The sequence below is a fragment of the Chenopodium quinoa genome, unplaced genomic scaffold (genome assembly GCF_001683475.1).
Source record: "Chenopodium quinoa cultivar QQ74 unplaced genomic scaffold, ASM168347v1, whole genome shotgun sequence".
NCBI lineage: Eukaryota > Viridiplantae > Streptophyta > Magnoliopsida > Caryophyllales > Amaranthaceae > Chenopodium > Chenopodium quinoa.
In genome coordinates this window covers 1382970-1406534 of record NW_018744704.1, presented here as the reverse complement: position 1 = coordinate 1406534, position 23565 = coordinate 1382970, and the positions used below count along the sequence as shown (strand labels likewise).

General features: G+C 35.3%; 2 protein-coding genes and 1 long non-coding RNA gene across 3 annotated transcripts; 1 reads left to right on the top strand and 2 right to left on the bottom strand.

Moving 5' to 3' along the window:
- Window positions 1-4946: 4946 nt before the first annotated feature.
- LOC110702824 lies at window positions 4947-6069 on the bottom strand. The gene is made up of 3 exons (XR_002507589.1): window positions 5869-6069; window positions 5676-5757; window positions 4947-5401 (listed from the first exon to the last, which is right to left on the bottom strand). It is a non-coding gene; the product is annotated as an uncharacterized LOC110702824 (long non-coding RNA).
- Window positions 6070-6258: 189 nt separating this feature from the next.
- On the top strand, window positions 6259-8048 carry LOC110702823 (protein 108-like). The gene is made up of 3 exons (XM_021880570.1): window positions 6259-7299; window positions 7516-7605; window positions 7736-8048. Exons 1-3 carry the CDS (start codon window positions 6933-6935, stop codon window positions 7873-7875), a joined length of 597 nt encoding a protein of 198 aa, XP_021736262.1. The 5' UTR covers window positions 6259-6932; the 3' UTR covers window positions 7876-8048.
- An 802-nt stretch (window positions 8049-8850) lies between these two features.
- On the bottom strand, window positions 8851-11275 carry LOC110702881. Its single transcript, XM_021880628.1, has 2 exons — window positions 10742-11275; window positions 8851-9386 (listed from the first exon to the last, which is right to left on the bottom strand). Exons 1-2 carry the CDS (start codon window positions 11147-11149, stop codon window positions 9213-9215), a joined length of 582 nt encoding a protein of 193 aa, XP_021736320.1. The 5' UTR covers window positions 11150-11275; the 3' UTR covers window positions 8851-9212.
- Between the last annotated feature and the right edge of the window lie 12290 nt (window positions 11276-23565).

The following is a 23565-nucleotide window of genomic DNA, read 5'->3' as shown; positions in this document are numbered from 1 at the left end:
ATGTTGACCTGGTTTATACTCGGCACCGCCTCCTTCTCGGACCGGGTAAGGGTCCTCAGCATTCTTTTGGCGTAATTTTGAAGATCTGGCCAATGAGAAGAGGCATCTTCATCAATAGATTTATCGGTAAAGTACTGAGCAAACGCGGCGCCTATATTGTCGGCTGCCTGATTAATCCCCTGACTGGGTAGCTTGGGACATGACTCTCACAGGTCCAAGCGGCCAGGGGGGATCAAAGGTGAGAGCAGTACCTTGATTTTCAGGTTGAGGGGTCACTCCACCCCCAGCCGGCATTGGAGCCGGATGCTAAAGCAAGCACCCGGCTTGAGGGAACCTCGGGCTCCCTAGTTCTGACTCAGCAGGCCCTGAGCTCAAGCCAAGATCTTTAAGGCTTTTGCCTGCTGAGGTAGGCCTTTCAGGAGCAAGCGGCCTTCCGATAGAGGTAGGGGCACCCGGAACCCTTCTTGTCTTGGAAGCAGGTTGGGAGGGCTCCTCTCCCGGCCTCTTCAGCATCTGTCTAAGGGAACGAGGATAATTCTTGCTCTCCGTCTACAAAAGAAAACAACGCAGCCGGTTAGTATCAAAATGAGCTACAAATAATACAGACGGTTAAAAGCTCAGCCGGCACGTACCCCATCATCTTTGGCCACCAGCTGGGCCCTCTTTTTCTCCAATTAATCCTTCCGGATCTTAGCAGCAGACTTAGCCGGTGTCTTTTCGGGAGGCATCATCTCTAATCCTTTCTCTACAAGGAAGAAAAATCAAAAAAATCAGAAACTCATTCAAGTATGATACAGACGGCATAAAGTGCCGGCTAACAATCAACATACGTCTGCTCCAAAATGTGCTAAGGCCACAGGCGGAAAGAAACGCCTCATCCTTAATCCAGTCCGGATGAGGGACCCAGTGTTTAGGGACAATGACCTCTGTCCCATCATCCAAAGGCAAGGTGGTCTTTTAGAAATGACTCGGATCCATTATTTGATCCCATGCCGCCTCCGGTAATTTAGGAAGGGCACACTTCTTTCCAAGAAGTGTCGGGTGTGTGTTGTAACGACGCAACTGGTGGTTTAGTTGCAGCGAGGGGGAAGAGACCATGTAAAACTTGCTCTTCTAGCTTCTCCATTTAAACGGCTTGTCTAGCGTCATCATAAACTCCGGATGCGTGGTCAAGGTATACCACGCATTCCAGCCGCCTGGGGCACGACTGAGGTAGTTCATATGTGCAAACGCCTCCCAGCTCGGCGTTATCTCCTGCATCTCGCAGGCGGCAATGTATCCTAGTATATTCACCCAAGAGTTGGGTGTTAGCTGCTAGAAGCCAAGGTCATAACCCCTTAGAATGGTCTTTATTGTTTTATGGAGGGGGAACCGGAGGCCGGCTTTGAATGCCGCCTCGTAGCAGCCAAAATAATCATTGGCATGGTCAAGGTCGTCTTCCCAAACGACGGTTGCCTCAACAGCGGCACCACTATTTCCCATCCGGCCCCAACTGTACGCTTTTCAAAAAATGTTAGAAGGGTGGCGTTCAGGGTGACCACATCCAGGGTGCTCATATGCACCTCTGTTGGATTGTTGATAGAGGGCCATTTATATGCCTCCTCATCCTCTAGAGGGGCATCCGGCTCCATGGTGGACTCAGTGGAGTCTGATTGCTGGATGGTCCTTCGCCGCCTGTACTATCGGATTCCTCCAAGATTTCATCTCCGGGCGTGCTAGTTACGCCCGGTTGGTCATAAGGTACATCATTAGCCGGAGCTTCAGCTGAGCCGTCTGACTGATATTCGAGGTCTACAGACGTTCGTCTCGTCCAAGCCATTATGTCCTGCACATGAACGGAGACGGTCGGATTCGCGGAAGAGTAAGGGTGGTCCAAACACCCCCAAACGGCATCCCCAGTCCTAGACTCAGCCGTATCCGGTGACCGGCTCACAACTGTCCTAGGCTGTGCCATGTGTGTGTTGGGTGAGTCCATTATTCTTTAACAAGTTATACAACCAGAAAAAGCGCAAAAAAGTTGCAAGGGGCAGAGACGGTACCTTGAAGTTGTAAAAAATCAGAAGACGCTTGACTCCTTGAAGTCAGCAGCCGAAAATCTGATTTGTTGCTTGGTGATACCCCAGACGGTAGCCCGGATGTACCCTCTTCAAAGAGCAACTGAATTGTTGAAGCAACCCAACCGTTTCTCTGAAATGTGGCTTGAAGATACCCAAGATGGTAGTGACCGGCTGTGGGTGTATTGAAAGCTAGAGAAAATAAAAAGGGTACTCAGGCGGTTTGAAGAAAGTGGCTTGAAGATGCCCCAGGCGGTTATTACCGGCTGTGGGTATATTGAAAGCAAAGGAAAGAAATTTGACTATGGTCAGGCGGGATCTAAGAGTTTTGAGCAAAGAACACTCAGCCGGTGTCCGGATGAGTGAAGAAAGAATGGTTTTGAATAAGCAAGCAACCGCTATCAAAGCGTTCTCTCAGAAAATCTCTCAAAAATGAAAATTTGCAAAGTGTGAAAATGAGAGGAGGAGGGCTTCTACTTATAAAAGAACCCTTAAGACAAACCGTCACCTCCCTGTTCAAATTCGAAATTCGAATTCAAAAAAAAATTAAAATAAATTAAAATAAATAAAATAAAAGAGGGAAGTAGACGAACCGTCACCTTCCCAGAATGTGACACCTGTCACAGGTGGCACGTGGCAAGCCACATCACACCTGTGAGGGGCAAATGTTTAGGGTAAAAATACTCTGTCCACGTGACCCAATAGTATGCTGACACGTGTCAGCCTCAGAGAAGCCCAAGGGGATCCAATCCTCCGCCGACACGTGGCACCTTAACCCTAAAAAAGGAATTGATCCCCTTCCACTATAAATAGGGGAAAATCCTCATTTATTAGATATTCACAAACATTCATAAAATACATACACAAAAAAATCGAGCAATATTAATTGCAAAATTTTCTCTAAATCAGAGAGAAAAACCTTTACATTCCGCACTTTATTACATCCGAAAGCGTTCTAACTTGATCGTCGGAGGCGGAACTTCACCCAACCGAAGTTTTCGTGGTTTTGCAGGTACAGACGGTCGACGCGCATTCTTGGAATTGTAACTCTCCCGAGGGACTCCCAAAACCCCGAAACACTTGGTGTCAGTTTTATTATTATTATTATTATTATTATTATTATTATTATTATTATTATTATAATTATTATTATTATATATATATATCATATATATGCGGTTTGGTTTGGTTTTATGTTTTTGGAAACCCAAACTAAATCGCAATAATACGATTTGGCAAAATAAAAAAGCAAACCGCAAACCAGACCAAACCGCAAAATTGCGGTTTGAAGCTGTCTAAACCGTACTCTGTACAACCCTAACACGACACTAGACGACGTTTAATTAAACAAGTCGAGTTAGTGTTAAGATTCCCAACACAAAATTAACACGACTCAACCCGCCTAAACAAAAAGACAATAATTTATGGAATTATTGATAAACATATTGAATAAGGATAGTACTCTTTCAGTTAATACAACACAACACGACACAATTGTCAGGTCTAATGTAAAGTAAACGAAAGGTGATAAGTAATTTTAAAATAAAAAAAAATAACTATAGAATGACTAGGGTATTTGTTTAAATTTTTGGTAGAAATATGTTTGCAAGACTTTATTATCTTTTGTTTTAAAATTATTTAACAACGATATTATGCAAACTATTCACAATATTACTTCATTTATAGAGTAGATATTCAATCACTTGCTTTCCAAGTTATGAGAAATAAGGGACAATTCGATACAATTTCTCGCTTGACGGATTTTTTTGAGGTACAAACCTATTTTGGTTTTTTAAGGTAACAATGATGTTAATCCTCTATAATAAATATAATTAAAGTAATAACCGCTAACATCATCACTGTCTAAGTGTCAACTTCTCATAAAAAAAAAATTCCCTCTAAAATTTTTGGTAACATCATTTTTTTTAAAGATAAATAAAGGTTCGAAATTAGTAAGTTTATTGCATATTTCCTAAAATATTTTATGTTGAATTGAAGAGACTGACGTGCATATTAATTTTTCATGGATTAAAATTAAAATAAAAAATTTGGTGGCTGGACTTGGATTGTTTCACTTTTCTATGAACTTTTCATCTTCTCCTACTCTATACATTTATAGTGATGGTATGTTTTTGGGGTTTTCAGTCTTTATTAGTTCTTCAAAAAAAAAAATAATGAAAGATAAAAATCAGTAAATTAATGCTAACATTTTAGAAATAAGTTTAAAATTTTATTTAAAGTATGAAGTATATAGTATCATTTATGATTATAATACTCCTTACTTAACATCATATCTTTTATTGTAGCTTAATTTATCTAATAAGAAGACACACAATATATTATGTTTATCTTAAATACGTATTACACAAATAAGCTAAAAAAATTTATTGTTTAAATTGTGCATCGCACGGGACTAACCTAATTTTCTAATTATTGTTGTACCTCACACGTAACTGTCGCAATAAAAGAGAGATTCAACAACTAAAATACCCACGAAATAAATCACCATAAATTAACTGAAAAACTTTGATGTATGTGAAGCTACTTCAATGCGAATATGAGGTTACTTTCATAAATAAGTAGATTTATTATTTCATTAGCTAATACAAAAAATAGGGTCACTCAAATGAAAAAGAGTAATTTTCTGTTTCTCATTGTGAAAAACAAGTTTTGTTTCTCATGATATGTGTCAAGATTTGGGGCTCCCACTCATGACACATACGCGATTCCCACCAGTGAAAAAAATCACATTATTTTCCAAAATGTCATTATGAGAAACAAAAGTGTTTCTCATAATGAGGAACCGGGGCTCCCTTAATGAAAAAATGGGGTTACTTATTTAATTTCTTAATTATTTGATAATATGCGTATAACAACATGGGTAATGGGAGTTACTCTTATAAATAAATGGGTTACTCATACATATGAACTTTAAACCAAGCAACGTAATCACACGGTGTGGTTAGCCACTCTCAAGACTTATTGATAAATTTATTACTTCACTAAAAAAAGAGGATAAATGCTACAAATTGATGAATTTCTATATAAATCAAAAAAATTATACATAATAGATATCATTATCTTCAACCCAATCAACCTTGAAATTTACTTATATTGAGGTTGAGGCGTCATCAACACATTGATTGCATTAGTGGATCTATCATCAAAGAACCTTGATCCTGATAATTTTCAGGCCGAGTTGTTAGTAGAAAATAGTTGTTGTACCTCTAAAATCTCCACCCTTCGATTTGTTTTCTTTCTAATCTTGATTGCGATATCTTGAGGGATAAATCTTCCAAACACAATCACCCTACTAGTTTTGTTCTCTATTATATGAGACTCTAGTTCTTCAAAAACAACATAGAAAAAAAAAATAGATTAAAAAACAAAGTCACAATATACCATAAATGCATAACACACAAGCTATTACAATAACTATATTTTAGTGAAAACATATAAGACTATCCCGTCAAAAAAAATAAAAAAAACATATAAGACTACAATCTATAAAAATAAATAAATAAAAAATAATATCTGTTTTTTGTTGACATGTATTAGTGAACCAATGAACAATCATGTACGAAGTATAATATATAAGCTATGGAAAAAAACATTGCTTACCACGAATTTGAAGAAGTGCTTGCTTCACCTTTCTATAGCAACCGTTGCAATCAATTTTGATCCTCAAAATCATGCAAAAATACTGCTCAAATAATCATATATATACACAATATAAATTAATTAACAAACTATGACATACAAATATAAGAATAATTACATAATTAATTTTACTTAGAAAATAAAGAGAATTTACCATTTCCCTCATGAAGCCAGAAGCAAGGAAATGAACAGTAAAACGCCTTAGAAATCAGGGAAAACTTTCTATTATGTAAAGCTAAAAAGAAGAACTAATAAAAGGAAGAGATGTGTAGTAATTAATATCATTAATCATTAATTATTTAATGACAAGCATAAACACGTAGGGTTATTTACAAGTTTGGTTGAATTGTTCTCTATTAAAGTTATACTTTAAAAATGATGGAATCTAGTTCTCTTTGGATTATAGGTAGGTATGCAATGCCATTTACATATTCTAGAGGCAGGCAGGCAGAATTATTTGCTTTAAGCAGCATTTTCCAGCCTTGTTCCTATACGATCGATATATCTAGGATGATTCTTTCTACATCTCACAATGGTAGAAGGTACCTACTAACCAACTAGACTAGTTGACATCGATCAATAGACTAGTTTATTAAAATAAAGTCTGTTTAGAAGGATGAATTACATGAATTCGTAGTAGAATGAAGATGGAAGTCATGGTACATGAGTACATGACTATGGAATAAGAAAAAGGCTCTTGGACTTTGAAAATAGAGGTAGTTCAGGATAAAAACTCTCAATTTTTTCTTTTTATTTTTTTATTTACACATGTTTAAATGCCAAAAAAAACTCACTTTTTTTTTTTTTTACCTATGTTAGAATATTTTTAGTTCAGTAAAAATAATTTCAGTTCGATAAAAATAATTTCAATTGAAAGAATAGAGAGGAAGTGTTTCGGAACTTGTATGTTGATTGGATGAATCCTTGGTCAAAATAGTAACACCAATGGTCAGTTGGTTCATCATTCATAAGATTAGTTCATGCCCTTTTTTTGTTTTTTGGGGAGGTCAGAAGCTTAATATAACAGATAGTATCTTCAAGGTTTGTTGCAGGGAGAAAAATAAAAGATGCATGTGTGTGTAACACACAACAGGCATGTTACTACTCACACTACTCATGCATTTACTTCTTAACACCTCTATATATTTACCCAAATCGTAGCACCATGAGTAAGACGTCCATCTTAATCTAAACCTAGAAGCACAAACAAGTAGAAGAATGGCAATATCTTCCAAAAATTTCCTCACTCAAAGCACTACTGCTACATTGCTCTTCCTCATCTCCTTCCTTACATTAAGCCAATCACAATTAACTCCGCCTAGTCCTTCAACCCCCACCATGGCAGAGTGTGGACCACGCCTCCTTGTACTGGCTCCGTGTGCCCCATTTGTGCAGGGGCAGTCTCCAGGGCCAAGTGTTCAGTGCTGTAATAACCTCCTACAAGTGTACAATCTGGAGCGAGGTTGCCTCTGCCTCTTTCTCAACGGCACTGCCTTGGCCTCTCTCCCTATCAACAACACCCTCGCTCTTCAGTTGCCTGGCCTCTGCAGTCCACAGATTGACCCTTCGACTTGCTCAGCTTCAGGTATTGCAACCTTCTTATTACTGTTTATATTACCAGGAAATTTTTGGTGGTTCTGACAATAATGTCAATGCGCTTCCTTATCATTTTAGTCATTAATCTCAGAACCACCAATCTAAATTTTACATATTTAGTATTTATAAATTTTACATATTTTTAGCAAAGTAGTTAACTTATATGTTGGAACCTGTTTAATTTTTTTTTTTTCTTGGGTGAAAGGAGGATCTCCATCTCCTACAATAGCAGCAGCTCCAACATCACCAAATTCTCCGGCTACACTCACAAGGAATCCAACTGCTGATGATGCAGGTAAAATTCTGAACTTCACTCCGCAGCAAGGAATCTGATTTTGTAACGACTTAGCAATCAGTTCGTTCTATGACAAGTTTTTGCGCTTGGTTGTTATTTAGTATTTACTTCCGATTTTCTGGTTGCTTAGGAGCTCCAACCATAACTATTGCACCAAGGCCAAGCACTGCCAGATTTGGGTTGAAGAATAGCTCAGCTTACAAGTTGGCCAGCTGTCAATGGGGAATCGCAGTAGCAATGATCTTTGTATTGTTAGAAAAGTTACTCTGATGAGATTAGTCACAGAAGAATTGTAGGTTTATTCAATTACGACCGCAGGTCAATGAAGTAACCGATGATATACTGATTAGTAGTTTATTTACAGCTAGGGAGAATTTCGCAAGACAGTATTTCTTTGTCCATTGTATGGTTTCATCCTATTTCAGTAATCCTTTATTTACATAACAGGAATTTATCTTTTCAAAGTAGTTTAGATGTTACAAATGGAAAATCAAATCCTACCAGAAGAATGGAAACTAAAATCTAAATACTGATTCAATGCCACTAAAAGCTAAAATGACAATTACTGAGTAATAAAAAGAACTTCGTAAAAAACTTCAAAAGAGTTCTGATTAATAATTTACCAAAACCGTAGCGACTTGCAGATCAAGCACAGCCACTGTCAAAGAAAATTCAAAAGCAATTGTGCTTGCAGGATAATAATCCCCTTCTATTTCATCTAGTCTGAAATTAAAGCAGATATCTTCAATAACTCTGAGACAGAATATAGCAGAAAAACAGGAATTTGCCTTTTAGTTTCAATTATACATAATTATCTCATGATATAATAGAAAAAACAAAAAATAAACCCTATAGAAGGTCCAAACGAAATAGAGAAAACCAGTAATTAAGTCCAGCTTGAAAAACAGCAAAGGTAAGACAAACTAGAGCCTGATTAATGGCACTTAACTATTATAATCAGATAATATTCCAAGCTAATTAAAGACAATTCAGTAAAAGCTGTAAAACTAAAAAAGGGGCCTCCAGATTCATTATCTTCTAAAATCACAATGGATAAGCGACTAAATAAGGAGTAAAGGACAACTAATGCTTTCACAACAAAAGTCAGCAGTGATGGAATTGGTGCTGGTATGGTCCAATCTCTTGTACATTGTATGCACTTGCTTGAGCCATAAAACAATCAAGAGCTGCAGCATAAAAAATTTATGCGCAGCCGCACAGGCACATAATATTAAGTATTTTATGTTTGGGATGCTGAAAAGTAGATGTTCTTTAATTCCAGTACATCTTCCTCAAACAATATATATACCGGTAAAATAGAGAGATAATTTACACTGAAATCCTATGTTGCAACTTGCAAGTAATCTTTGATAGCTTCTGAGAGAAAGTAGCAGAAAAAAAATTCATTCTAACTTGTCACTTCTAATGCTTACACAATTTCTTACACAGGTAACCTTAGTCTATATATATAGTGGCAGAACAACAAAAGTACAAGACAAATTTAATGCTAAGATAATTAATGTGAACCAAACTTATAAAATGGTTTCATGGGCCTTCATAACTTCATAGCCCTGCTGTATAGAGTGCTTTGTTCCAATACCTTGCTGCTAATCCAAAGCAGGAGCCTCCTCTGTGGGGTTAGACTCAAACACGTCTGCGTCAGATCCCTCAGGTCCTTCTAAGAGATCCTTTGATTGGATAGATTCCTTGTATGCAGGAGTTTCTCTAAAATCTGTAGCCCCTTCATTATAGGTAGCCACAGCAATGCCACTCGAAATCAGCTGTGAAGACCAAATCAAACATTAAGTCAGTTCTGAAGATTTGGTGCTGTGATTCGAAGTTGACAGATCTAAATTCAAGCATGCGTAGACAACAGGTATATCTGCATAGTGCTTGATCTCAAGACTAAGAATCTAATACAGTAAGAAATACAATGATAGCTTTTAGGAATTCATTATCTGTTCCTTTACCATCAATCAGCTGAAATAACTTCTGTGCATTCTCAGCTATAAACCTATTAATAGTGTCCTCAATTTATGAGTTCAATCTTAAATTTACCATGGAAAGCATAAATTTTAGAGGACCCATATTAAAGAACAATCAAACCTTCAGCCCCCCCATACCCACCCACCCACCCAACCCACACACACACACACACATACACAAGGCAATCTACAACTATGCCACCCAGGTAAGACCACATCGACGCAATAATTAACTCATTGTAAGTTTGACCTTAAAGCTGCCTTAAGCAAAACATAATCAGAGCTTTTCTCTGTCAGTGTGCAGACCTGTACAGTGTACACTAATGATAAGTCCATACAAAGCGTGAACTTCAATCCGAAAAAAAGGCCAATGATGGCAGTTAAGATTCGACTCAAGAGGCTTAGAAACATTTTCTTTAGTATAAGAGTACAAATGGTTTTGTCATGTAGATTGCAAAAGGTCCAGTTACCATTGTGAACAAGCTCAATCATGTATCTTATTTAAGTGAAATTATCAAGTCACCATTAAGCTCTAGTAGACTCATCTTGTTAATCACCCTTTATACAGCTTTTGACATAATTCCACAAACCCAGTGTGCTACTCTAAATACCTTCATTTGGACAGTGATAATTTATAAAACCCAATAAAAATCTTCCCTCAACCAAACACAAAAGAAATACTTGAATATCCTAAGCTCATTTATCGAGATATGCTTAAACTAAACCCGTAAACACTATTAGTATAAAGAGAGTAGCAACAAAAGTATTACAAATTTCTTGTGTTTGAGACAGAACTCAAACAAAGTACCAAGCATCAACTTAAAGTGTAACTATCTTTAAGTATTAAAATATTTGGCACCCCCTCCTACATCACATGGACACCAACAATGATTAATCTATTCCTGATGCTGTTAACTAAGTCATAAACTACATTTAAGCACGTATGTCAACTATTTTAGTTCATTCAATCTTCGAAATAGTATAAACCTACAAAACCAACAACAAATTCAAACACAAGCTATATAAGTAACTACTATAATATTCAGTACAATAGATAACCTCCCTCAGCCACTAAAATAATTAAAACAGGACGAACTTTTAGAGACGAATGATTTAGATAATTCAAAGATGAGAGACAGTAAGTTAATTACCGCGAAAAGAATACCAAAAGCCCACATATACTGAACAAAGAAACCAAGACCATCCCATTGAGGACCCTCCCAAAAATCAGGTTTATCCCCAGGAAGCTCAGGCAACAAATCATCCTCATCATCATCATCAACACTATCACCAATCAAACTAACATTCTCCTCAAAATTTCTTAGACCATTCTTTTCTTCGGAGGCGGCAGCATCATCCTTAGTTGTAGTAGAAGAACCCCTTCTGTTCTTGCTGTCGAATTTCCCTGTTCGAGAGGTGAACTTGCCAGTGGCAGCTACTACTGTTAAGGATGATGTTCTTGAAGAGAGAGAAAGTGATGAAGGGAGGAATTGACGGTGGTGGTGGATTGGTAAGCGAGGAGTGGCACCATTAATGGGGTTGTTTATGGTGAGAGACATTATTGTGTTTTTGAGTGGATGAGAAGTTTGTTACCCTTTTGGAGTTGGGTTTCTTGTTTTTGTTTGATAAATAATGGGAATTCAATTGATTATGGGATTTTTGTTTGGTTGGAGTGATAAGAGAGGAAGAGGGATGATTTTATAAAATACTATCTTAGTTTCAATTTATTTAACTAGTTTATTGCCGTATTTGGTAATTAGTTGGTTGTATTACTCCATACCTAGTTTGATTAGTAGTTTGTATTAACTAGTTTGATTTAGCTGGTTGTAAATAAATGGTTGTGTAAAAGTGTTTGGTAAATAGCTATTAATTGTTAGCGGTTAAATATATAAAACAACTAAAAAACTAAATGTTTAAAAAGCTAATTTTAAAAAACTCATATTTTGTGCATTTTCGAAAAGAGCTTTTCATAAGTTTTTTGCCAAACACTATAATTAGTTTTTTCAATAGTCGAACCTCTAATAGATTCAAGAAGCTAAAAGCTCCAAAAAAAAACACTTTACCAAATAAGGCTATATGTTCAGAGGGTGGATCTATAGTGTGGCATGGGTGCACCGACCCCACCAAAAACTAATTTATTTATTTATTTAGGTAAATGTGTAAATTTATAGGTTAAATATAATTATAATGAAATGAATAACATCAAATTAGTTTTGTCATAATGATTATGCATTTACCTTAAAGACAAAGTGTGCAAATGTACTAATACAGCGTCGTGAGACATTTGCAACTATTTTTTTATTTTTATATTTTTTATACAGAAGTCTCACAACTATTAAAATATAGTAAAAGTGTTTTTTAGTTGTTATTGTATTTTCTTTAAAGTCACCTATTAATTAAATACGATTCTTCTAGTTTTTATGTTTTTTATTAATTTGACTTGACATTACTTGATCTCTATAATTTTGAATTCTATGGTAATTTTTTTTAATAGTTTATCTATTTATTAAATATGATATTCTAGTCATTATGTTTTTACTAATTTAACTTGACATCACTCGATCTATAGTATTTCAAATTTAACGTGTCAATATTTTGTTTGATCAATATTTTAAAGTTGATTGTGAAACTATTTCTAAATTTTTGAATGATGAATTTGTTGGATTAAAGAGAGTAAAAATCATGTTTTTTGGTAGTTGATCAGTTTACTCCACAAGGAGGTTGTGGCCTACAACGTTTGATCACAAGTGGATTGTGGAGTAGACTTTTATGTCTATTTTATAAGAAAAAATCATCCTTCTACGCAAGTAGGTTGTAGCCAATAGCGATTGCCCACAAGTGGGTTGTGGAGTAGACTTTTTCATGTCTACATACATTCATCTTTTGACATTCTTCCTTCATCTCTTGGATTCTCTAGTAACCTCCCATTAAAGTGGATGTTTATGGTGATTTAATCACCTTTTGATGTTTAGATTCATGCTCTTGAAATTCCATCCTTGCTTATAAAATTGGCTTGGTTATTCTTCTTCTTTCACAATCATCAAACACATTGAGTTAAACACAATTCTCTCTTTGGGCATAAGTTTACAAGTCTCCAACCTTGTAACACCCTAGAAATTCCTTTCCTTTAAAATACATGTTTTGCTCTTTTTAAGTACGAAGGAAATTCTAAGACATTACCGCCACCTGAAAAACGGCTAAGGCAACTATCAAAGACACACAACGGAAGACTCTCTTTAAACCATTAAAACAAGTCAACTTAAAAAGTCAAACTAAATGAAAGTAAAGTCAACCTACAACTTGGAACCATTGTTGGCCCTTAATAAAACCGAGATAAAACATTTGAAAACCTTTGCATTAGTCTCACAAGCAAAATATATAATAATTAAAGCAATAAACCACATCATATTCCTATAGAAACTAAATATGATTCGCTCTTCACTCATGCCCATCATGAATATGCTTCCACACCTGAAAAGCTCCTCTTTACTTTGTCCCACTACTCGCCATTAGAAATGGATCGTCATAGGGCCAAGATAAAGACAAGGTCAAACAAACATACAAACACACAATCAACAATGCTAAGTACATTAGCATAAACAGTACACACTAACATGCTTTCATCCTATCAACACACAACTTACCTTGTTGCACCTGTTTACAAGCATAGAACATACAACATAACCAACTAACAAATCACTAGATTATTTATTTAGCTTGATCATGCATCGAACGGGTTTCCCCCTAACCTACCTCAATAAAGGGGTACTAACACGAGAGCTAACCGTGCCTGTATAAAAGAACCACTCGTAAGTGGCGGAATTCCTGCGCATAATAAAAAAAGGAAAATACATCGTCCTGTACTCGTAATAGAAGTTATAGTCAAATGTAAAGTCGCATAACTCCCCCCATATGTTCATACTCGAGGTATATACGTTCCAAAAATTTTGGTGCGTAATCTCTTTCACTTTACGTTGTTTACATATTCTTAGACTTGGTGGTGACTCTCAAACCATCATACAATCAATCATAATAAATCATTCAAGCAATCAAACATACCAATTTAATTCTTGAATAATTAGTGACCATATAGATTAAATGTTGAATCCTTTTTAAACTACCTCGGTGTTAAATAACACCTTAAACGCATAATGCGCCACAAATCCTATCCCTCAGTATTTAAAACACCTTAAGTGTACTTAGGCACCAAAATATAATTTAATTCTCGTGTACATAGACACTTAAATAGCTCATTTCCCATGCTTATAGCATCAATAAAAGTTATATGAATCATAATAAAATTCCCTTTTTATATTCCAAACCAAATTAAACATTTAGTTTAATTAAACATGCTCTCTATCATGCCAATAAAAAAAGTGTGGTTCATATTCAACATGCCAACATAATTAATTCCAATCATCAATTCACCAAAAATAAACCATACTTCACAAATCAATCACCAACATCAATCCAATCAACAATTCCGACCAACATCTATCATAATACTACCTTGGAGTTAATTAAACAAAGCCTAACATGCTTCTATATACTTAAATAATTACCAAGTACGCGAACGTACCTTGAATATGATCTCAAAATCGCCACGACTACACGAAATCACTCACTTGGAAATCTCCTACAACCCAAAATTACAAAGAGACATTAATACTTATTCAATATAAATTTCCAGCAATATACACACTCTTTAAATCACTTATAAACCCTCTAAAACAAGGTGAAAATTAATTTAAAACCCCTACTTTACAATTCTAACTTTTATATAAAAATTTCAGCTTTATAAAAAAATATAAAATTGTTGTAATTATGTTTAGATACATCTAATTTAATAGTTTCAATCACCTACAATCAATTTCCATCAACATACATTAATTTAGAAACCTAGGATTTTCAATTTGGGGCTTTTTAATTCAAAAACTAAATTTGAAAATTATATACATAATAATTATAATCAAACATCATAAAAATTCATCACACAACCCAAAAATAATAATTGAATCAAGGCTAGAAAAATTTTAAAACAAAAGAAGAGTTTTTTTTTCAAAACACACGCACAACAAGGGGAGGGGAGGACGGCTGCCGCCGCCGCCTCCCTTCGGTGGCTGCTGCCAGCGAGTGCTAGCGGTGGCCGACCGGTGATGGTGGTGGTGGCAATTGGCTACCGTGTGGAGTGTGTGTGTGTGTGTCGTGTGATGTGAAAAGAGAGGAGGGGGAAAAATTAAAGGAGAGAGAGAGAGTTTACCTTTGGGTATTCTCCACTTTGGGCAATATGTAACTTGCTCATAAGATGGGTATTTATACCCTCTCTCTAAAAATCTTCCTAAGCTTAAATTCCCTTTCTACTCTTAATGATCTCTTCTCCTATTTAAACTAGTCATTTGACTTTCTTTAAATACCATTGACTTTAAATTTCCTTTTATAAATAATATGCCCTAAAGTTTCTAAATAATACAATAAAATATTTTCAAAGCAATTAAATAAATAAAAATGGACCTTTAATTAAAATAATTCTTTTTAAATTAATAAAATACCATAAATAATTTATTTCAAATAATTTAAATACTTCATAAAATAATAATTAAAATTAAAATACGTATAAAAATACGGGGTATTACAAACCTCCTACCCAAAAGTTCCTTTCTGTGGGAGTGGTGTATGTAACCTTAGGGAACGTACCAGCGAATAAAATTGTACACCCCGGTTACGCCGAATTTCGTTTTCAAGTCAGTGATTATTATCACGCTACACTGAAATTTCTTTCAATATTATTTCCTCTTCCCTTGTTCATTTTGTTGACTATTTGTTCTAGACCCTCTTTATATTACAACAATTTGAAAACGAAATAATGTCTATTGCAACTAGTGTTATGAACAAGACCCTTCCCGACCTCTCTAAGTTGGAGCCTCTTAATGGTAACAAGTATAAGAGATGGTCTCAAAAGTTATTAATTTTCTTTGAGAAAATTGAAATAGATTATGTGCTATATGAAGACATCATTAAGGTGCTAAAAAAGACAGAAGAACAAGCCGCTACTACTACGACCGTCGTTACGGCAATCGTGATGGAAGCTTTGAAGAAGAAGGAAAAAGGACAACAAGCTAGTTCATGGTCATCTTCTCAATCATATGAACAACACCTTGTTTGATTTGTTTTCAATTTCAAGTCAAGTAAGGTCATTTGGGATTCCTTGGATAAGAAATATGGTTCGGATGATGCGAGAAAGAAAAAGTATGTTGTGGGCAAATGGATCAATTTCAAGATGGATGATGAGAAGCCAATCATGGGTCAAGTCCATGACTATGAAAACTTATTGACCGAAATTCTTGGTGAAGGCGTGAAGATGTGTGAGACTCTTCAAGCTAATGTTCTGGTGGAGAAATTTCCTCCATCTTGGAATGACTACCGCAATTCCTTGAAGCACAAGAAGAAGGACATGACACTTCAAGAGTTCATTAGCCACATGAGAACCGAAGAGGCTAATCGCCTTAAGGATAAGTTTGAAAATTTGTCTCTTAATTATTCTAAATCCAATCTTGTTGAATCTTCTTTGAATGTGTCTAAAAACAGGGGAAAATCTAAGAAGGAGAGAAACAACAAGTTCAAAGGAAATTTCACTAATAACAAAAAAATCCAAAAGTCTAAGGGAGCGTGCTATGTGTGTGGAATCATTGGATACAAAGCATACCAATGCAACCAAAGGCATGGAGCCAAGAAAGTTGCAATACCTCCCAAGCCAACATTGTTGAAAAGGAAGATATCATTGTGGCGGTGGTGGTTGATGCCAACTTGGTGGAAAACAAAATTGAGTAGATTTTGGACACCGAAGCATCAAGGTATTTTTATGCTAACAAGGCTTTGATGACCGAGTTTGAAGATGCAACCGACGGCGATCATGTTTACAGGGCAATAGTAGCACCGCCGGAGTCCTTGGGAAAGGGAAGGTCCATCTTAAACTCACCTCCGAAAAAACTTTGTTTTTAAAAAATGTGTTGTATGTACCTTCTCTTAAGAGAAATATTGTTTCGGGATCCCTTCTTAACAAAGCCTGCCTAAAGCTTGTCTTTGAGGCAGACAAGATTGTAATTTCTAAGAATGGTGACTTTGTTGGGAAAGGTTACCTCAATAATGGTTTGTTTGTGTTGAATGTTATGAATGAGAACAATATTACTTCTTTGGCTTATATTGTTAAGTCTTTGGATGTTTGGCACAGTCGTTTAGGCCACCTTAATTCTTCTTACTTGAAAAAATTGAAGGACATAAATTTGATTAATCTTTCAATGGATGATAAACTTGAAAAATGCCAAATTTGTGTTGAGGCCAAACATACTAAGAAACTATTTAAGCAAGTGTTCTCAAGAAGTACTAAACTATTAGAATTGATTCATTCGGATTTAGCGGACTTTAAGAAATGTAGTAGGGTGGAAAAAATTATTACATTACTTTTATTAATGACTTTTCTCGATTTACCAAAGTGTATTTGCTTAAAACAAAAGATGAAGCCGAAAGTGCATTTTTAAAGTACAAAGCCGAAGTTGAAAATCAATTGGACCTAAAGATCAAAAGAGTTAAAACCGATAAGGGTGGTGAGTATGGTAAAGGTTCTTTAGAATATTTTTGTGATGCCAATGGTGTCATACATGAAACAAGTGCACCTTACACACCCCAATCCAATGGTGTTGCCGAAAGGAAAAATAAATCTTTGAAAGAGACTATGAATGTTATGCTTCTTAGTTCAGGTTTGCCCGATAACTTGGGGGGAGAAGCGGTTCTTTCCGCTTGTTATGTACTCAATAGAGTGCCCCATAAGAAGTTGGAAAAAACCCCCTATGAACTTTGGAAAGGCTATAGCCCAAATTTAAAAATTTTGAAAGTGTAGGAGTGTTTGGCTAAGGTTGCTTTTCTGGATTTTAAGAAAATCACTATCGGGTCTAAAACTTTTGATTGTGTATTCATTGGATATGCTCATAATTGTGCAGCCTATAGATTCATGTTATTAAGTGATAAATCAATTTGTGAAGTTAGAGATGCGGTATTTTTTTAGCATATTTTTCTTATGAACAAGTCCTTATCTTCTAATTTTGATGTGCATACTAGTGAGTCAAGTATAAATGTGCCTCTTATTGATTTTATGCCTAGTTCTAGTCTGCCCTCTTCCTCTACCAAAGTGGTAGAAATTGAACCTAAGATGAGTAAGAGGCCTAGAGTAGAGTCTTCCTTTGGACCGGATTTCTTGATTTCTTTTGTGTAGAAGACTTTGATGTGGATTCTTTAAGTGAGCATGTTGTGTCTTTGTTTCTTTTAGAAGAAGACCCTAAGACTTATGATGAGGCAATGAGGTCCATGGATTCTAGTTTTTGGAAAGAACCTATTAAGAGTGAACTTGATTCTACTATGTTCAATCACACTTGGGATCTTTGTGACTTGCCTAAGGGGTCTAAACCTATAAGTTGTAAGTGGATTTTCAAGAAGAAACTTAGATCGGATGGGACCATAGATAATTTCAAAGCTAGACTTGTCATTAGAGGTTTCACCAAAAAAGAAGGTATAGATTTCTTTGACACTTATTCTCCCATGACTAAGATTGCCACCATTAGAACCTTGGTAGCCCTTGTGGCAATCCATGACTTAGTGGTTCACCAAATGGATGTCAAAACGACTTTTCTTAATGGAGACTTTGATAAAGAAATTTATATGACTCAACCGGAAGGTTTTGTGGTGAAGGGACAAGAACACAAAGTGTGTAAGCTTATAAAGTCTCTTTATGGTCTTAAGCAAGCTCCTAAGCAATGGTTTGAAAAGTTTGACAATACTCTTAGGAGTTGTGGCTATGTGACTAATTCTTCGGATTCTAGTTTGTAATCTAAGGAGTTTGGTTTATCATGTGTGATAATTTGTTTATATGTTGATGATATGCTTATTGTTGGTACTAATCTTGATTTTGTGAATGATGCTAAGGCCTTGCTTTCTACTAAGTTTGAGATGGACTTGGGAGAAGCCGATGTTATTCTTGCAATTCGTTTAAGGAAAACCAAGAACGGATTCTCCGTGAGTCAATCTCACTATGTGGAAAAGATTCTTAAGAGATTTGACTCTTTTGATGTTGTACCTAGCAAGACACCATATGATCCCAACATGAAGCTAATGAAGAACAAGGGTCCTAGTGTATCTCAAGATCTATATGCAAAGGTAATTGGTAGTGTGACGTTTTTGATGAATTGTACACGACCCGATATTGCTTATGCGGTGAGAAAACTTAGTAGATATACTCACAATCCAAGTCAAAGTTAGTGGATTGCTCTTCGTCAGTTACTTAGGTATCTTAAGGGTACCATGGAAGTATGTTTGCATTTTAATCACTTTCCTAATGTTTTAAAAGGCTATTGTGATGCTAATTAGACAACCGATAATGATGAAGTTTCTTCTAATAGTGGATACGTTTCTGTTTTAGGTGGAGGTGCTATTTCATGGAAGTCCTCAAAACAACCATGTCTAGCTCGCTCCACCATGGAATCTAAATTGATTGCTCTTGAGTTGGCAGGTCATGAAGCGGAGTGGCTTAGGAACCTCCTAGCCGACATACCATTGTGGGGGAAGAGTTCATCTCTGGTGTCTTTACATTGTGATTCTCAAGCTGCAATTGGAGTTGCCAACAATAGCAACTACAATGGCAAGAAGAGACATATTCGTGAGACACAAAGTAGTAAGACGATTGCTCAAGAATGGAGTAATTGCATTGGACTTTGTGAGATCCGAAATGAACTTGGCGGATCCTTTGACGAAAGGTTTAGCAAGAAAACAAGTTAATCATCGAGGGGAATTGGACTTAAGGCCATGTGAAGCATTACACTTGTCCAAGTTCCTATGGTGATAGAGTTGGTAATGCAAGTATGAAAATTGAGTTGTTTAATTCTTAATGAATGTGTGGTATCCACCGTTATATATCTGTGAGGTTAAGTATTAACTCTTAATTAGTCCTTATGCTATTGAGACACATTTTTTGGACTCACCTATGTGATTGTGAAGACTAGCCATCTTCTATGAAAACCTTGGTTGGTTATCTAGAGTCTCTACTAGACTTAAGGTGAATGTACTTGGCTATAAATAGTACATCCATTCGCGGAGATTATGTAAATTATAGAGTGATGTATGTGTTGTTGGGGTCTTGAGTTAAATCTTAGAGTTTCAAGGTTAGTCCACTCTTTGATCAAGGGTGTAAGGGTTTCAAGGTTTGTCCACCCTTATGCTTGTAGCTCATTGCCTCATCTCACTAAGCACTAGATACTAAATTACTAATGTAATATCTAAGTGTTATGTACTACATCTCCTCTTATGCCCATATGTTGCTTTTATTCTTTTGGCTTTGTTTTTCCTCCCTTTTGTGGGGGATTATTGGATTAAAGAGAGTAAAAACCATGTCTTTTGGTAGTTGATTAGTTTACTCCATAAGGAGGTTGTGGCCTACAAAATTTGCCCACAAGTGGGTTGTGGAGTAGACTTTTATGTCTATTGTATAAGAAAAAATCAGCCTACTCCACAAGTAGGTTGTGGCCAACAACGATTGCTCACAAGTGAGTTGTGGAGTAGACTTTTCCATGTCTACATACATTCATCTTTTGATATTCTTCCTTCATCTCTTGGATTCTCTTGTAACCTCCCATTAAAGTGGATGTTTATGGTGATTTAATCACCCTTTGATGTCTAGATTCATGCTCCTAAAACTCCATCCTTGCTTATAAAATTGGCTTGGTTATTCTTCTTCTTTCACAAATATCAAACACATTGAGCTAAACACAATTCTCTCTTTGGGCATAATTTTACTAGTCTCCAACCTCCCACCCAAAAGTGCATTTGTGTGGGAGTGGTGTGTGTGTAACCTTAGGGAACGTACCAGCGAATACAATTGTACACCCCAATTGCGCCGGATTTCGTTTTCAAGTCAGTGATTATTATTACGCCACACCGAAATTTCTTTGAGTATTATTTCCTCTTCATTTTGTTGACTATTTGTTCTAGACCCTCTTTATATTACAACAGAATTAACATAATTTTATTTTTGACTTTACATGCATAAATAACAGGGTTGTAAGAGGATATGATATGAGAACTTTCTTACACAAAATTGCAAAGTATTTTTTGTTTTTTTGTTTTTTATTTTTAGATCAGAATTAGATTTTTTTTTATTTATTTATTTTAGACGCAGCATAACTGAGAGAATGGAGAAATTAGCTAGTGAGATTTACAAAGGGAATTTTAAAATAAGAAACATGATACTCTAATATGATTTTATTATGGTTTAATTTGATTTGACATATAAATATTGCATCTAAATTCATTATTTAATTTTAATTTGAAATTTGTTAATGTAACATAATTAAGTTGTCATTTATTGTTTGCTGACATGGCTTTATGAAAGGAATAAATCAGTCTTAAATAATACTACGTCCGTTTCTTATTAATTATTTGCAACAAATGGGTATTATTTGTGAGACATAAAAAAATCATTTGTTGCAAATAATAAGAAACGGAGAGTGAGGGGTAGTTCAAGTGGTTAGAGCTTTCCTCCCAGTTTCAGAAGATCCTAAGATTGATCGATTCTCACCCCCACCCTTTGTGGCTCTTTAAACACCAAAAAATAAAAAAATAAAAAATAAGAGATGTAGACTGTAATATAGATTGTTTGTGAGTGGTAAATGGAGAGAGAAAAATAAAGTTGCATGTGATGAGGAGAGAGATAGAAAGAAATGACAAGTAATAAAGGAAAAGTTGTGCTCCTTGTAGGGAATTTTCCAACCTCTTTTTTGGGGGCCTTACATGTGGGCCATATTTTTAAGCATGGTGGCGCTCCAAAGAAAAGAAGTTAGAGAAAAAAAGTCGCCAACAAGTTTTAAGAACTTGTAAACCGTTCACAGGTGTGAAGGTTACACCTTATTCACAATCACAGAGATTGTTAACTCCATAGTGGTCCAGAACCATGACTAAATGTTCGGGGATGATGGTATGAATTTGACCTAAGAGAAGTCAAACCCGCTCTAAATAGGCCTCTACTTGATACTTTTGATATTAATGCGTGCTTTTTGATCAATATACATACATCTAATTAATCCTAAACCTGTTTCATCTACGTTGGTTGATTATTAATACACAATCTAATATATATATATATAATTTTCCCTTTATATATATATATATATAAAAGGGAGTTTTTTCCCGAGTTTTTAGAGAGCTACGTAGGATAAAAGTTTCTTAACGCGCCATTTAGGATGATAAATTTTGGTGATAGCCAATCAAATAAGAGATTTGTAAATTCTCTTAGAATTAAATAATTCAAATGCCACATAAGCAAAATTAGCGATTGAGATTTTAAAGTTTAAATTAATTAAATATAATATATTATCTTTTAAAATTAGGAATTTTCTCTAAATATATAACCAATGAGAGAAAATTCACAATTTAGTTTAAAATAAAAATATTAAATTGATATAGTATGTACAACAAATAAAATAACAAATTAATCACATAAATACACAAAATATTTGTTTTAAAAACTACAAATAAACCGTGCATCGCACGGGCTTCATCTAGTTAAATCTAATATTGGTGATCACTTGATTTAAAATCATATTTACCTAAGTTAAATTATTAATTATCTTATTAGGCGTGATTTCAGTACAAATTAAACTTGCAAAAGGGGCGTGATCAAGCAATAACAATAAATTATAAATAATTAAGCAACATATAATTAGTATAACAATCATCATCATAAGAACATCAACAAAACATCGTTAATAGTAAGATGATTATTATTATTATTATTATTATTATTATTATTATTATTATTGATTAAGGGATTTTTCCCCGCCACGTGGACCAATCATGTGTTGCCATGTGGCCTCCACGTGAACCAATCAGAGTCCGCCATGTGTCATCTCGTGAGAGGTCCAAAGTGGACCTATCAGGCCACGACACGTGGCAGACAGAAAGGCCTGTCGGAAAAAGCAGTCTACAATGGCCCAATTTCCCAGGCAAGTCCAATCAGTCCTAGGTTTCCCAGAAACCTAGTATTGGGCACAGTCTTCTAGACTATAAATAAGGTGTTTTCCCCAAGGAAACACCTATTCAGAAATATCCAAACACATTCAGAGAGCCTCATATCAACCCTGATTGACTCTCACACCTACACTTACTCTCAAAGCAGAGAACTAATCAGTCACCTGACACCCCAAAACTGAGCAATTCACATTGCAGATCCTCTCTTGGACCCCAAGAGAGACTTTACTTTCCGCACTTAAACTCCTCATACACGTTCTAACTTGATCTTCGGAGGCGGAGCTCCCACCAACAGGAGTCTTCGTTATTTTGCAGGTACAGACATCCAGAGGTCAGTCTTGGATTTGTAACTCTCCCGCAGGACATCAAAAAACCCCGAAACAATTATTATTATTATTATTATTATTATTATTATTATTATTATTATTATTATTATTATTATTATTATTATTATTAATATTATTAATATTATTATTATTATTATTATTATTATTATTATTACTACTACTACTACTATTATTGTTGTTTTACATAAAATTATTATTAGTGTTTTAATTATATAAAATCAGAAAATTATTCAAGGTTTATGCAAAGATTTTTTAATGGTTCATTTACATAGAATTGAGAATTTATTTTAATTGTTGTGATTATTTGATAACCTTATATTAATTAAGGTTATATTTATTTGTATGGTGTTCTTGACAAGAGTGCTTGAGTTCTTTGTGTGTTTTCTATGCAAGGACTCAAAGTACGTTTAGGTGGCTAGATACTTTAAAAGTGATTGATTTGATTGACATATTTTATGTGATTTTAATGATGTTTGAATTAGATTGAATATTATGATTTATGAACAAGTTTGAGAAATTGATGCCTTATTAAATATATTTGAGGAATTGATTTTATTATCGTG